Raw genomic sequence first — 17585 nt, 5'->3', positions numbered from 1 at the left:
AAATATTCAATAATAATGCAAACCAGTCTTCACTTGAAAGCTCTCCTTACGCTAAAATCTTCTTTTCCTTGTTGTTTGTGAAATACAGCAGGTCACTACAGAGTTGTTTATGATGCTGCACATGATAAAACTCTTCCTCAAATTCTTCCTCATTGTCTGCAGCAGCTAGTAAAAGAAAATATTTGGGGAAAAAAAAACGAGACGATCAGAAAAAGCACCGTGTCTACGTCAACACGTGAATTATAGTATTCGTAGCCCCGCCCACTTCGACTAGGGACCGCCCACAGGCAGAGCTGAAGCCGGGCAGTGACGCCGTCTCGTCAGATAGGAGATAACTAACAGCGCTTGGAGCAGCATGCAGTTCATTCCTGTGTTATTTGTGCGAATATCACAGCAGTGTTTATATGCTTTACCCAGTAATTCAGAGCTAAGAAACAAATGGTTAGAATTAGTCTATGGAGGACAAACACCACCAGCCAAGTACAATTGAGATAGGTAGGTGTATGTTTAGAACAGTTCTGTTTACACTAGTTAAAGTTAAACATTTCTGGACCTGGACTACCCACCTCTGTATGTAATTAATTATAGGTTTAAATAGGATCTCCGGTGGATTTGGTGTTTTACAGAGACTCTAAGTCTAGGTCAGTATAGGCTAAACTGCACTTAGCAGGGCATTATTACACATGTTGTAAAGTAACGTATGACATTATAAAGACTGTTATTAGTGTAAAAAAGTATTTATTTTAAAAGTGTTTTAACTGTTTTTAACATCTCACTGCCTCACAGTGCTGTAAGCCAATCAGAGGTGAAGATTCTCAGCAGTAAAGATTGTAAATTTGGATTTTAGTGAATGCCATTTATTCTCTAAAAAACAGGTGGATTTATGTACGACAGAAAATATTTTTTAAAAAGTGATTAAGATGAAAAATGTCATTTTTGTGTAGACTTATAAATATGATAAATAGTTAAATGCATTTAAAATCTTAAGTAATTTTTGGACAGAGACACCAGAAGCCTCAGTATTCTGATAATGAATGTGTGTTTTGTTTTCAGAATGATTATCTTTATTCTGCAGGATTCTTTGCTTGTAGCGACTGAAACCTGAAAAATCATCAAAAAATCCATTAGTAATCAGGTTAAATTGATTTATCGGGCTGCAGTTGACTGTGTTTAATTGTGTTTGTGTTTCATGTAAAGACCCCAGACTGTGAGGACGTGGAATTAGGTGTGGGAAGAATTATCCTGAATAGATAATGAATATAATCTAATCAGTCTGAGTATTATTATAATATTATTACTTACAGAGAATCACAGATAATCATCTTTAGGTCATTTAACTGCAGTCGTTTATAACGTTTGCTTTCCTTAGAAAACCCATTCAGCTCACTGTTCCTGTGAAACGCTTCTGGGCTGTCCTTCTTTTTTCCTTTTCTTTCTTCTTTATTTATTTATTTATTTTCTTGTTTTATATTAGTTTCTTCTTTATTTATATATTAATTTTTTATCTATTTGTTTATTGGTTCTTCTTTCAATTATTTGTTTTTTTATTGTATTTTGTTCTGTTATTTCTTGTTCATTCTTTATTATTTTTTTCTTTCTTTATTTTTTTCTTTCTTTCTGTTCTTTTCAGGTTTTCAGATTGGTAAAATAAAAAAAACATTTTTAAGTCATCTCAAATTAATTTTTATTTTTTATATATTTCTATTTCATTTTTTTCTTTATTCATGTCTTCTTTTTTTTCTTTCTTTCTTTCTTTTTCTTTTTTATTCCTCTATTTTTTTTTTACTTTTTTCTTTTATGAAATCTTTTCTGTATTCAGAACTTATTACTTTATTTCTTAATTTATTTTTTTATTATTTTTATTTTTTATTTAGACTTTTCTTTATTTATTTTGTTGTTTTTCTTTCTTTGTGTCTTTGCCCCTTATTTATTCATTTTTTATTTATTTTATATCTATCTTTATTTATTTATTTTTTCTTTATATATTTTTTATTTTAGTTTCTTCCTGCTTCTTCTTTCATTTAATATTTATTCATTTTTATTCCTTCATTCTTTTTCTTTTCTTTTGAATTCTTTCTGTATTCTGAAATGACTAATTTTTTATTTCTTAATTATTGTCTATATTCTTTCTCTTTTTTCTTGTTGCTTTTCTATCTTTGTTTCTTTGTTCCTTATTTATTTATTTATTTATTCTTTTTCTTTCTTTTTATCTTTCTTTCTATCTGATTTTTATTTTCTTCCTTTTCTTTAATTTTTTTGTATTATTTTATCTTTTCCTTTATTTGTTATATTTTTTCGTGTTAAATATTTAATATTTTTCTTACCTGCTTATCTCAGCGCTGTTCTCTGGTGTGCTCATGGCATTAGAGCTGTTTAAGATGATCTGCATCCTCTTCAGCTCTGCTCCTCAGAGACGGAGCTTCAGAATCAGATTCAGAGATATTAACACCTGAATAATGAGCTTACAGTAACCAGTTAACCTTTAGAAAGGGTTCCGGCGGGTTAACCGCTAATCAAGTGTATTTGCGTCAATATACTTATGTTAGAAAAAATAGATTGCAATACTGTTTTCATAGAAGATAAGTATTTTAATCATTAATAAGTTATTAAAAATGAAAAAAAAAAAAACGTCTGATGTGCAATATTTACTGAGCCACACATACAGACGTAGTGTGTGATGCAATGTCAGACGTCTCAGCGTGGGGTTGTAGAGGTTCTTAATGATGTCCCGTGATAATCCATCCCATGCAGCTTGAATAATGCAGCAGACTGTACGATAGGGGTGTTAGAATTGTTGATGGTGCATCGATTAGCATTTCACACACTTACAATCAGAGATACAGTGTTAGGAAACAGTTTGGGTACCCCTGATAATTTTCGGAATTTTTCCTTATATAAATATAATAAATTATTGGTTGTCTGGATCAGCAATTTCAGTTACCAGATAGATATATCATATAGCAGATGAACACAGTAAAATTTGAGAAGAGAAATTAAGTGTGCAATGATTTTTTTAACTAAATATGGCATGTGCATACATATGGGCACCCTTGTTGTTTTATTGATTTGAATACATTTAGCATAATACATAATGTTTTTTTTTGTAATTTACTGTTTTTAGTAACCTTAAAGGTCTAATTCCATCATTTTTTCATTCATTTTAGAATGTCTAGTTGTGATCTTTAGTATAAATTAGTGCCATGTAAGATGTTTTTTGTAAAAAAAACAAAAAAAAAACAACAACACAGTGCTCAGGTGATCCGGTATAACACTGCTTTAGTCTGGTGGAGGAGTGTGGGGCGGCGGAGAGAAACGATAGGATTTCGGTTCTTTCTTATAAATAAATATTCATACATGCAAACATATCGGCTCTGATTGGCTAACAGCAATGCAACACCAGGAGGCAGCGAGACGGACAACAGTTAGAAACGTTTTAAAATAAAGACATTTTTAAACTAATAACAGTCTTTGCAATGTCATATGTTACTTTACTACTTGTGTATTAATGCCCTGCTAAGTGCAGTTCAGCTCCTGACCTTAGAGTCTTAGAGTCTCTGTAAAACACAAAATCCACCAGAGATCCTATTTAAACCTGTAGATACTTACAAACAGAGGTGGGTAGTCCAGGTCCAGACGGTAAAAATCCACCCCAAGGTTTTGTTCCAATCGCCTGGTTGGCTCTGCTGATTTTTAGGTTTTTAAGTTTTAAATAGGATCACCGGTGGATTTGGTGTTTTACAGAGATTCTAAGACAAAGTCAGTGGCATTCATTTATACTAGAGACCAAAACTAGACATTTTAAAATGAATGAATAAAAAACAATGGAATGAGAGCTTTAAATATAGTCTTCAGTACTAAATTAATGATGTAAGAAAATATAAAAAGGAAGAAAACATGCTGAAAGTGAAGTTATATTGTGATTTTTCACATTCCCTTCCTGGGCTTATATACAATACGAATCGAATAACTTGATACACGTTATAATAATACACTACTGATGGCACTTTTAACCACTCGCTGCTACTTATGGAAACGAGGCGGACTAAATAGAGGGGGAGTAATTAATAGTGTAGAACTGTGGAACGTATTTTTCCCATGGTGTGTCTGTGTGTGTGTGTTTGTGTGTGTGCATGTTGTGTGTGTGTATTTGCACCTCAGAAAAGACTGACGTCACTGATTGGCCCGTCACTGACCTTCACCTTGAAACTTCTCTTTTTTTCTTTTGGCAGAGTGCGATTTTGTTCATCATCATCAGAGCATCCCATAATTATCCCCCTCCTGATTACGGTCAGGGGGATGGGGAGAAATGTGTTTTAATTGGTGGTCAGATCTAATAACGCTCACGTGGGATCTGATACTGTTGGCCACAACATTTACAATCTATCAACATCCGCTAAAGAACGGATTTAATTTAAGCTCATTATTTAAAAAATAATTACTAAATTCTATTACTATGTAACCACATTAGCTTTATCTTAGCTCAAGATCTGGAGACTTTACTACTAATAATAGGCTTTAGTATTAAAATACACTCACAGAAGAAAACATATTAATTAATAAATATTTTTCCTCCCAAATTCTTGTATCAGTAATCCAAAATACAATGATTTACATACGGGTTTACCTTCAGATAAAGAAGATTTGCTTTCAAAATGTCAAGTGGTGTGACTCTTAAGTGCTCTCAAGTATACTTCCTATAAATTTTACCATGATGTTGCGTAACATCCCCATATTCATCCTCAGTAAAAGCTCCACTACATACAGGGTTCGGACAATGAAACTGAAACACCTGTCTTCATTTTAGTGTGGGATTTTAGGTTTCATGGCTAAATTGGAGAAGCCTAGTGGCCAATCTTCATTAATTGCACATTGCACCTGTAAGAGCAGAGTGTAAAGGTTCAGTTAGCAGGGTAAGAGCACAGTTCTGCTCAAAATATTGCAATGCACACAACATTATGGGTGACATACCAGAGTTCAAAAGAGGACAAATTGTTGGTGCACGTCTTGTTGGAGCATCTGAGACCAAGACAGCAAGTCTTTGTAATGTATTAAGAGCCACGGTATCCAGGGTAATGTCAGCATACCACCAAGAAGCACCAACCACATCCAACAGGATTAACTGTGGACGCTGTAAGAGGAAGCTGTCTGAAAGGGATGTTCGGGTGCTAACCCGGATTGTATCCAAAAAACATAAAACCACGTCTGATCAAATCACGACAGAATGATTCAATGTGCACCTCAACTCTCCTGTTTCCACCAGAACTGTCCGCCAGAACAATAAATTATAGTGAAAAACCAGGTGTTTCAGTTTCATTGTGCAACCCCTGTATCTGCGTATCTATGTGGAATCCATGACCTTACAAAACATTACATTACTTTATATTACATTCTGTGTTTTCTGATACTGTTGCTTTTGGGATCTGCAGTTTTTGGTTGAACTTCACTGTAATTTAAAGTGAAACACAGACGATGATAAAACCGAGAAAGTTAGTCATCTTTACGGTTCCAGGACTACTTATGTTAACATACTCATGAGGGAGCTATAGGTGTCTGTATTGTCTTTAAATTAAGATCATAAATCTTTAGTAAACGTCAGAAACCGGCTGCGTTAAATGAGTCAGCGTCGTCGTTAGTAAAACTCGAGCCGCCGTCACGTCCAGAAGCAATTCACAATGCTGCAGGTTTAACTGAAGGCAAATACAGATTATTGCTTCATTAGATGAGACAGACTGAAGCTTTCCTTTAGGCCTCCCCGTGCGACAGTTTCGTACGTGAGTGTGCGCGAGTGTGTGTGTGCTGAGAGATTGAAGGGCTCGATCGGTTGAGTTTCCTCATTGCAAACGTGTGGCGGAATCCTTCACACAAATACAGAAGGAAGATGAGGCGGAGGTTTGGAAATGAAAAACAGCATTATTGAGAAAGAGAGGGGGATGGAGCGAGGGACCGGGGGGGAGGGAGGAGAGGAAGAAAACACACTTTATGTAGGGATTGACCTTTTCCATGCTGACATGTTTGCCTCTCACTTCTGAAGGCTGTGATATTGTGTGGGTAAATTGAGAGGACTGGGTTTGGGAGGGGGGTTTAAGTTCCTCTTTCCTTTTCTTCTCTTTATCTCAGTCTCTGATTGGCTCAGGAGGACGACAGGAGAGAAGTGAAGGAGCCCGGCCCTCGACCCGTCGCTTTCATGAGCCGAAATACTGATTTCAGGTTTTGGACGGTAAACACATCTGAAACATCTGAGGTCTTATTCTACCTGAGCTTATTTTCTGAGATCTGGAAGACTGGATTGATTGGTTATTGGATTGATTGGTTATTGGACCTTATCTGTGAAATGAAAAATTTGGGTACAACATTCCTTCCCCCACTGGAGAGTAAAGAGCAGTACATACCTCCTCAGATACTAGTGCATCTCAAGAAATTCAAATCTCAATCAATAAATCAATCAATCAACCTTTATTCTGACTTGGAAGTACATTAATGGCAACCCTCATTTTCAATGTAGCCGAGCATTTACAAAAACTAGGATAGACATGACCAAGAAATTAATAACTAAATTTAATAATTTTGAAGTAACAGACAAAAATAGATATACCGGTAATAAAAGTAGAATTAGAATTTAAATAAAACTTGGTTTAATTGATAAGAAATTAAGATCAAAAGAAGTTAAGATGAATACAACAAAAAAACTGTTAAAATTAAGCTGCAACTAACTTTTACATAATACATTAAAATTATTTATGTATGATACATATTTGACAGTAAAAATATTGCTGTTTAGATTATTTATTTGCAGAAAATGAGAAATAGCTAAAATAACAAAAAAGATGCAGAGCTTTCAGACCTCAAATAATGCAAAGAAAACAAGTTCATATTCATAAAGTTTTAAGAGTTCAGAAATCAATATTTGGTGGAATAACCCTGGTTTTTAATCACAGTTTTTTTCATGCATCTTGGCATCATGTTCTCCTCCACCAGTCTTACACACTGCTTTTGGATAACTTTATGCTGCTTTACTCCTGGTGCAAAAATTTAAGCAGTTCAGTTTGGTGGTTTGATGGCTTGTGATCATCCATCTTCCTCTTGATTATATTCCAGCGGTTTTCAATTTGATAAAATCAAAGAAACGTATAATTGTTAAGTGCTCTCTTATTTTTTGCAGAGCTGTAGGTAGTTATTTCAGGGTGCAAACTTTACCAGTTGGGAAGGATATGGTCTGTTTATCCCAATGTTTTGTAAAATGCTTTTATGTTGGAGGATCTTTTTGTAGTTGGTGGGGCTCATGTTTCTCAGCAGGTGCTCTTCTTCTTTTTATTTTTTATCTCTGAGTCCAGCTCTGCTGATACCGAACACAGTGGCTCTACAGGTTTGTGTTGAGGATGCTCTTTCTTTCTTGTTTATTAGCTGACAGAGTTCCTGTCGTGGTCTTTAGATGCTTGATAAGCCGTTTCCTGCATTTTAAGATGACATTTAGATGAAATTTGCCTGGTTATGATCTATTTGCTTGTGCGATTCATGATATTCTACTTTCTCCTCTCTTTCTGTCGCTGCTGGTTTGCTGTTACTCGTCGATTCTTTCTTTGTATACCAGGTATCCTCGGTATACCTTCTGAAATGTCTGTGCAATCAAAGGACAGCATGTGGGAAATGCTGGTAAGCCGCATTTAAAGTCATCACTAAGGTCACATGTTTTGCCTACTCTGTTCTGATTGAAATCTGAAGGTAAATTTTTGCTTCTGCATCAAAATTTTGTGCCAGTTTACACTTAAAGAGTAACTAACCACCCTGATTTTTGCGGACTTCACCCTTAAATTTAAGCTCAAATTTAATCTGAAAAATGGGAGTGGTAGTTTGGGAGGGGCACTGGTGATGTATGGGTTTAGAGGCGGGGCAGGAGGGAGAGCTGGTAGCGGTGAGACTCAGATGGTTGGACATCAGCAGGGTGGGCGATGTTATTAATTACAATAAAAGCATTTTTTTGAGGTTAGAAAATGTTTTTTTTTTATTATTTATTTCTATTTGTTTCCCAATTCTCATTTTCTCCCAATTTAGCTAAAACAATTGTCCCACCCATTCAGCTGCTACTCAGCCGTATATCCCCCCTATCACTAGTGATGCTCCAACACCAGAAGGGTTAAAAAGACTAGCACACGCCTCCTCCGATACATGTGAAGTCAGACTCCGCCTCTTTTTGAACTGCTGCTGATGCTGTAGCATTGCTGAGTAGCATCACAGCACTAACACTCGGAGGAAAGCGCAGCGACTCGGTTCTGATACATCAGCTCACAGACGCAGCCTTGTGCTGATCCACTTCACCCTAGGAGTGATGAGGGAAAAAAACGCCATCTACTGTACTGTACTCACCCATAGAGAAACAGCAAGGCCTATAGTGCTCTCTCAGGGCTCCGGTAGCTGATGGCAAGCTGCATGACCGGGATTTGAACCAGCAATCTCCCAATCATAATGGCAGTAGCAGTAATGCAGCATTTACTGAGTTTTTAAGCTGTTTTTAAGCTCCATTCACCCACTTTCTTTTTGGACTCACTCGCAAACTCACTCTAGCGGTTAGCAGTCATTTTCTGATGTAACACTCATTAACACCCCCTCCCCCAACAACGTAAACTACATAAACTACATAAACTACATAAAACCTCATAATTAACCTTCAAAAAACAGAAAAGGAAGCTCCAACACATTATCCAATAGGCTGAGCCCCAGTTGCTCACTGATTTAACACTACTGCGCTAATCGTACTGATACAGATCTAATGATCGGTAATGGTAGGAGTTATTTGTCTCTTCGTTTGTGAACATCTGTCTCTGTTTTATCACCTGTTCTCAGGTCAGGGTGTGATGTGCCTCAGCTGCAGGTGCGATGCTCCAGGATGCGTCACCCTCTTGCTGCCGATATGCAAACATGTTCCCTCTCGTTAGCGCTGAGCTCTAAAAGCCAGAGCGTCGGTTTCTGCCAACTCGTTAACGCAGCGTGATTAGATTTACATGTCTATATATATTGTTTTTTTGGGGTTTCTGTGCTTTTTTTAATGCTCTTCATCAGGCTGGTGTCTGCTGACGGCTTTTCTCTCATGTTCAGTATGAAAACCAGACACTTCTGTTCTTCTCCACCTTTAGCTGTTTATTCAATTTCATTTATCCTCATTCTTGCCTTGAGAATTTATGATTTTTTGTAGAGCTCTGCCATGGGTTTGCTGGATGGTTTCACTTGCCTACTGGCCTCCCTGTCTGTGTTTGGGTAGAATGGTTTTTATATCCTGTTTTAAAATTTTCAATACTGATACGACACAATATTTTGAAATCAGTATCGATACCAAAACTATACTTTTTTCGAACAGTGCGAGTGAGAGAAAGAGGGAGAGACAGCGAAAAGAGAGACAGCACAGGTTAGCGAGAGGCAGAGCAAGGGAGAGAAAGACAGCATGAGTAAGAGAGAGACACAGCGAGAGAGAGAGAGGGAGAGACAGCGTGAGTAAGAGACAGAGAGAGACGGCATGAGGGAGAGACAGCGTGAGTAAGAGACAGAGAGAGACGGCATGAGGGAGAGACAGCGTGAGTAAGAGACAGAGAGAGACGGCACGAGGGAGAGACAGCGTGAGTAAGAGACAGAGAGAGACAGCACGAGGAAGAGACAGACAGAGACGGCACTAGGGAGAGACAGACAGCACCAGTAAGAGAGACAGCACAAGTTAGTGAGAGGGAGAGACACTGTGAGTAAGAGACAGAGAAAGAAGGAACGAGGGAGAGACAGACAGCACCAGTAAGAGAGAAAGCACAAGTTAGTGAGAGGGAGAGACACTGTGAGTAAGAGACAGAGAAAGAAGGAACGAGGGAGAGACAGACAGCACCAGTAAGAGAGAAAGCACAAGTTAGTGAGCGGGAGAGACAGTGTGAGTAAGAGACAGAGAAAGAAGGCACGAGGGAGAGACAACGTGACTAAGAGACAGAGAGCACCAGTAAGAGAGACAGCACAAGTTAGCGAGAGGCAGAGCAAGTGAGAGAGGGGGAGAGACAGTGCGAGTGAGAGAGACGGCCCAAGTTAGCCAGACACAGAACCAGTGAGAGAGAGGGAGAGACAGCGTGATTGAGAGAGACAGAGCGAGTTAGCGATAGACAGAGTGAGTGAAAGAGAGAAAAAGACAGCAAATAAGAGAGAGGGAGAGATAGCATGTGTAAGAGAAAGAAAGAGAAAGTAAGAGAGAGAAAAAGACAGCACGAATGAAAGAATAAAAGGAGGAGACAGTGCAAGTGAGAGAGAGACGGAGAGACAGGACACGTGAGAGAAAGACAGCCCAAGTTAGCGAGAGACAGAGAAAGTGTAAGAGAGAGCGAGAGACAGCATGAGTGAGAGAAAGACAGCCAGTGAAAGAGAGGGAGAGACAGCGTGAGAGTGAGAGAGCAAGCGCCTGAGATTTTAGCACAGCGGCGGTGTGTTAACAATTTGAATGATCACCGTGAACATGCTCACCGCGTTTCTGCGTGTGCTCTCTGCTTGTGTGCGTCAGGGCGTCATCCCTGTTGTTTTTACGTGACCGTGCTCACTCTCCACGTTTGACGTGTTTTATGCAGCATATTAAAAACAGGCACATAATTTATGTATCATTTTCTTTCTGTACTCAATAGTACCGAGACATTTTGCTTGGTGCCTTTTTAGTATGGAATTTCAATATCCAGCTCTAGTGCTGGAAAGCAAATGTGTCTATTGTGTAATGTAACAGAATTAGTGATTAGTGTTCTCCTGCCAGCGTGTTTAGCTCCATTAGTGTTGTGTTAGTTTGAAAAGCTGCAGTGGAGCTTCTTGTATCTCAGAGAAAGCTCTCTCACAGCGCTGGATAGATAGCAGGAGGGATTGATAATGAATTTACACTGAATAAATCTCTCTCTCTCTCTCTGTTTCTCTCTCTTTTCTCTCTGTAGGCTGTACGATGTTGGAGGGCAGAGAACGGAGAGGAGGAAGTGGATTAGTTGTTTCGAGGACGTCAGGGCGGTGCTGTTTGTTGTGGCTCTGAGCGGGTACGACATGACCCTGGTGGAGGACCCTTCTATGGTGAGAACAGAACGTTAACAAGCAATTGCATTACAGGTTTAGCCTTTTGGTAAATTATACACTTTATGTGTTTTTCTCATCCTACATAACTCAATACAACAGTAATGAAGTCCGATTTTACCCTATATGGAACATCTACACAAGGATTTTAGCTTTATACAAGCTTTATAACAGATATACCAGCGTTTCTGCTACTAGTGCATCTAAAAAAAAATAGAATATCAATGAAAAGTTACTTTATTTCAGTAATTCAGTGTAAAATGTGAAACTCATATATTATATAGATGTATTAAACACAGAGTGATCTTTAAGCGTTTATTTATTGTATTGTTGATTGATGATTATGAAACCCAAAAATCAGTGTCTTATAAAATTAGAATATTTTATAATAAGACCAATTGGTACTTTTGGTACTCATTGTGGGCAGTGTGCCAAGTCCTGCTGGAAAATGAAATCTGGATCACTGATTGGTGAAAACTAAACACACTAGACCTCAAGCAGTTTGGACTGTGTGTCTCTCCACTCTTCCTCCAGATTCTGCTCCCTTGATTTACAAATAAACTTTGGTAAAATTTACTGATGATCAGTGATGGTTTGATGGAGAGTCATGTCTGTCATCTGCTGGTGTTGATCCACTGTGTTTTATTATCAAGTCTAAAGTCAGTGCAGTTTTGTTTTCCCACAAAATCTTACAGCACTTCATATCTTACAGCTTCCCTTTAAACTTTAAACTTTTATGGAGACGCAGATTTCATTTTCCAGCAGGACTTTGCTGGAACACTGCGAAAATAGTACCAATTGGTCTTAATATATAATATTCAATTTTTCTGAGACACTGATTTTTGGGTTTTCATTGGCTGTAAACTTCATAATCATCAACAATAAAAGATATACACGCTTAAAATAGATACTCTGTGTTTAATACATCTATATAATATGAGTTTCACATTTTGAACTGAATTACTGAAATACATGAGTTTTCAATGATATTCGAATTTTAAAATAATTTTACATCCGTTCTGTTAAAAAATAATGCCAGTGCTGCTTTCGATTTGTATGAAATGTCATTAAAATGGAAATATAGAACTCTCTGGAGGTTTGGAGGTACTATCCTAGTCCTGTACAGCTCAAACCTTTTAGCTTATATACATCAAAACATGTTTTAAATATGTGTTTCTGCCATATATATTATTGCTGTGCTGGAAATTGTCCTCCATCCTTCTAAAGGTGATCAATAAACAGGAGTCCTGTGGTGAAGAACTGACTGGATTGCATAGAGTCTGTTACAGAGTGCAGTCTGAACCCATTACAGTTTTATTTATGCACTGATCATTATAAACAGTCTTTAAATATGCAATAAAAAGTCATGTGACCTGTAAGGAGCCAATCACTGCAGTGTAATTGGTCTTTTTCTTTTTATTCTTCTCTTTTCAGAATCGGCTGCAGGAGAGTCTGAAACTTTTTTCCTCCATCTGCAACAACGTCTTTTTCAGGAGCACCTCTATGGTAAGAGACGGAGAGTGAGACGGGTTGTTTTGGAGGATGAGTGTTTTACACAACGGGTCAAAAGTTTTAGAACAGCTCTATAGGTTTTTTTGGGAGCTGCAGTGCTGTGTGATCCAGACAATCAGCTTTATTATTTCCTTGTTATTTTATCAGTAACTTTATTACTGCAGTTCTTCAGCTGTCAGACTAAATCTAATTCTTCTCATCTCTTTTCTGCTGAAACTGAGACTCAGTCTTTAATCATGTTAATCTGCTGTTTCCATGTGGGTCAGCCAGACGTCTTCCTGTAGCAGTTTTCTCCAGTGTCTGCAGCTGCTGAAAGTAACTAATAAAGTAACTTAAAAAGTAATTTAGTAATCCATACAGTAAGTTAATTACTTTATAAAGGAGTAATCAGATTACTTTTTCAAAGTACCTATGCCATCACTGGTTCCAGCATTGCTTTAATACAGAAATTGGAAATTTACATTTTTTTATTTATTTCAAAATCTCAGATTATTTCCAGTCAGTCAATCCAAAAAATGAAATAATGTCAAGAATTTTGACAATTTTGCAGTTCACAGCAAAGTTTTGTACACAGGATTTTAGTATATTTCCACTTACTGACTTGTCACGTTGACTTGTTGTATTCTGAGCTTCATAATTGAAGACCAAAGTGACTTTTTTAGTGTTTTTTTCTTTATTTTAATTGAAATATTCTGCATTGTAGACTTTATACTGAATTATTTAGTACACACAAAGTGTTAAACAAACCAGAATATGTTTTATATTTTTCCATTCTTCAAAAAGTAGCTCCTAAGCTCTTGCTTAGATTAGACAGATTTTAGATTTTGCACACCTCTGCTGGATTTTCTCAGTTTGTTTTATGAGGTAGAGTCACCTGGAATTCAGGCTTTCAGTTAACAGCTGTGCTGAGCTCATCAAGAGTTAATTCCTTGAATTTCTTGTCTATTAATGTGTTTGAGAGCATTAGTTGTAAAGTAGTGAAGAGGTAGAGTTACAGGTATACAGTGAATAGTGAATATTTGAGTAATGTTCTAATCCAGATTATGAGAAGCAACAACTACTCAACTAAGAAAAGAAAAAAATGAAGAATTTCAAGATATTTGAAAGTGGAAAAAAGACCATCAAACATTTTTTGTTGGTGAAACTGGCACTCATTAGGATTGCCCCAAGGAAAGGAAGAGCGAGAGTTTCCTTTTTTTTAAGTTCTGACTTGAGCTAAAGATCTTAAATGGCAAAAATAAAAGGGAAAAAATGTCGCTGTTCTAAATCTTTTGAGTGGTACTGTATGAACAATTATTAATGCATAAATTAACAGTAAACAGTTTCTTTATTTACAAGAAGTTTCCTCATAAAACCCATTTGATTACAGAAATAGATAGATGGGGGGAACTGTTTAAACTGTGTAGCTCATTTGGACGAAGTATCGCATTACGATGAGGATGAGAGAACTTTAATGGGGTGTGATCAGTCAGACCCGACCGCTTCTGAACAACAAACGTCCCCAACAGCCATCAGAATTAATGGGCCTGCCCTCGTAGCCCCGGTCTTTGTTGTAATAGCCTCTATCATTGGCTAATTAAGCCGGCAGGTGTATTTTGGGTGCGTGTCGTAGGTGCTGGTGGCCTCGTTCACACGTCTACCCACTTATTACAGCTGTAGTGAGGAAGCCCTCGCGTGGGTAACGAGCTCGTTTACCCAGCCTCATTAAACACAGCATTACTCACACCACCGCCTCGCCTCGCCTTACCTGACCTCGCCTCGGAAACACAGCGCTGAATTACCGCTGACCATTACTGCCCTCACACACTCATTATATCATTAGGGCGTGTCTACTGCAGCCATTGTGCCTGACCACTAACTTTCTCTCTCTCTCTCTCTCTCTCTCTCTCTCTGTATCTTCTTTTCTTATCAGACTCCTCAATTCTCTCCCTGTTCAACTCATACTTTAATAGCTCTGTTTAGTTATGCTCTATTACAGTTATGTTGTAAGTAAGCACACACACACACACACACACTCAGAATGAGAAAGAAAACACTGCTGAAGAGGTAGAGTTACAGGTATACAGTGAATAGCTCTATTTAAGTAATCTTCTAATCCAGATTATGAGAAGCAAGAACTACTCAACTAAATAAAGAAAAAAAATGAACGTCAGTCAATCCAAAAAGAAGGGTCTTCAAGTGCAGTCGCAAAAAAAAAAGACCATCAAAGTCATAATATTGGTGAAACTGGCACTCATCAGGACCGCCCCATTAAAGGAAGAGCGAGGGTTCCCTCTGTTGTAAAGGATAAGCTCATCAGAGTTACCAGCCTCAGCAACAAACACAAGTTAACACAAGAAAACACCACTGCAGGTCACATCATCATCATCATCATCCCCAACTCTCTGCAGTCGTTTACAATGGTCATAATTCATTAATTTCTCAACTGTTCTCAAACTGGAATGCTAAAATCAAGCTAAAATAAGTGCATTTCCTGTGTAAAATGCAATTTTTTACATTTTAAGCCTAAAATACTTCCTAGCTGGTTGCTAGGTGCTAGATGCACAGGTGAAATTCATTTTTAGTGCTTTTTCACCAAAATACCTTTGGTTCTTGAACCAGGTCTGTTCAGGCTTTTAAGAACTGTGGTGCTTTTTAGAGAACCAGCTCACGTTTCCACCAGTTTCAGTGGAACCGACAAAACGTTACATCGTACATCATCAACAAAGGGCTGGTGCCGGTTCCACGTCGGTGGAAAAGCACTCTGCGTGTTAAACCCCATTCTGGTCTGTTCACTCCACTCTTCTGATGCATTAACTTTTTTTTTTTTTATTTATATTTTTTGCAGATTTTATTTATGAACAAGATCGATCTGTTCCAGGAGAAGATCCTGCACTCCGGCCGACACCTGAGACACTACCTGCCCCTCTATAAAGGTGAGTGCAGAAACTCCGGTCACGGTCATGCAGCTTGCCATCAGCTGCTGGAGTCCTGAGAGAGCACAGTTGGCCTTGCTCTCTCTGGGTGGGTACAGTACAGTAGATGGTGCTCTTTCCCCTCTTCACGCCTAGGGTGATGTGGATCAGCACAAGGCTGCGTCTGTGAGCTGATGTATCAGAACCACGTCACTCCACTCTCTCTGAGCTTTAGAACTGTGATGCTACAAAAAGAGGCGGAGTCTGACTTCACATGTGTTGGAGGAGGCGTGTGCTAGTCTTCTTCAGGTCTTCACCCTCCTGGTGGTGTTGTTGTTGCATCACTACTGCTGGGGGATATTAAAGCTGAGTAGCAGCTAAATGGGTGGGAGAATTGGCCTCACTAAAATTGAGAGAAAAATAGGTGAAAATTAGAAAAAAAAAAAAAAAAAAAAAGAAACTCCTGCACTAGTATGACCTTCACACAGATCTGAGAGGAAACTTTTGCATGCATCGATATAGAGGTCCAGTGCACAAATCTTTTATATATGTGTTTGTATATATAAATAATAATATATATAATATAGATAGTTTCTTTGCTCTGGAATGATGCTGGCTGGATATGACGTTTCCTTTTCTCTATGATCCATCAGATCCAGCTCAGTGAAATTGCTCTGGCGTCTGATTCAGAGAGCAGGATTTAAGCTCTGTGACTGAAGCTCTGAGTTTACTGAGGACAGAGTGACGTCTGAGTGTCTCACTGATGCTCTTTTAATATTTACGTGAGATAAACTTTCTACTGAAATCAGCTGATCAATAAACAGTTGTGTTTAACCTTTTACCCCTTAAACTGATCATACCAGCTTATTATTATTCCTTATCTACTAGCAGTGATCTTTATCATTTATTCAGTATCTACTATAAATTATTACAAACCAAGTACATGCAAATAATTATTCAGTGTCTGCTACTTATTAATTATTTAGTATTTACTATACATTATTCATAATCCAATATGATTTATTCAGCATCTTATATAAATTATACATTATCCACCATTAAACATTATTAGTTATATTCTGTGTGTATTATTCAGTATCTACTATGTAATATTCACTACCTGCTATAAATCATTCAGTACCCACTATGAATATTGGATACTGTTAACTATTTTGGTATTCACTCATTTTATCACTGTCCACTATGTATAATGTAATATCCACTATGAATTGGTCAGTATCCATTCTGAATTATTCCATTTACACTGAATTGTTCAGTATCTACTATGAATTATTTGGTATTCACAATTTTTTTTGTGAATTATTCAATTTGCACTTTGAATTTGTTCAGTATCCATGATGAGTTTTTTCCATTTGCACTGAATTAATTGTTCGGTATCCACAATGAATTGTTCCATCTGTACTAGGAATTGTTCTCTATTCACTATAAATTATTCCATTTGCACTCAATTAATTGTTAAGTATCCACTATGAATTTATTCCATGTGCACTATGAATGGTTTAGTATCCACAGTGAATTATTTAATTTGCACTATAAATTGGTCAGTATCCACAATTAAGTATTCCATTTGCACTATGAATTGTTTAATATCCACTATGAATTTATTCCATGTGCACTATGAATTGTTCAGTATCCACAGTGAATTATTTAATTTGCACTATAAATTGTTCAGTATCCACAATGAATTATTCCATTTGCACTATGAATTGGTCAACATCTACTATAAATTGTTCAGTATCCATTATGAATAGTTTGGCATTCACTGTTTTTTTTTCAGTATCCAGTATGAATTATTCAGTATCCAGAATTAATTATTCTATTAGAATTGATTAGAATACACTGTAGATTGTTCAGTATTCATAATATAGTATGTTTTTCCAGTGTCTACTATACAATTTTAGATATCCACTATGAATTGTTCATTATTTACTATACATTATTCATAATCTACTATTAATGTTTTTGTATCTTCTATAAATTATTCAGTTTCTACTATAATAGATTTAGTATGATGGACGACAGGTAGACCTGTGATGTTTAGATCTGTCTGTCTGATTAACTGTCTCTCTGCTTTCTGATATGATTAGATTATATTTACTG

General features: G+C 37.2%; 1 protein-coding gene across 1 annotated transcript in view; it reads left to right on the top strand.

Annotated features, from left to right (window-relative positions):
• Window positions 1–17585, top strand: part of gnav1 (guanine nucleotide binding protein (G protein) alpha v1) — a 46977-nt gene that overhangs the window by 25431 nt on the left and 3961 nt on the right. Inside the window, exons 6-8 of the mRNA XM_022665384.2 lie at window positions 10929–11058; window positions 12493–12564; window positions 15398–15485. Coding sequence (XP_022521105.1) covers window positions 10929–11058; window positions 12493–12564; window positions 15398–15485 — 290 coding nt within the window. The remainder of the gene's footprint in view (window positions 1–10928; window positions 11059–12492; window positions 12565–15397; window positions 15486–17585) is intronic.

Source organism: Astyanax mexicanus, chromosome 23, assembly GCF_023375975.1.
Source record: "Astyanax mexicanus isolate ESR-SI-001 chromosome 23, AstMex3_surface, whole genome shotgun sequence".
Taxonomy (NCBI): domain Eukaryota; kingdom Metazoa; phylum Chordata; class Actinopteri; order Characiformes; family Acestrorhamphidae; genus Astyanax; species Astyanax mexicanus.
This window is presented reverse-complemented; position numbering and strand designations above follow the sequence as displayed.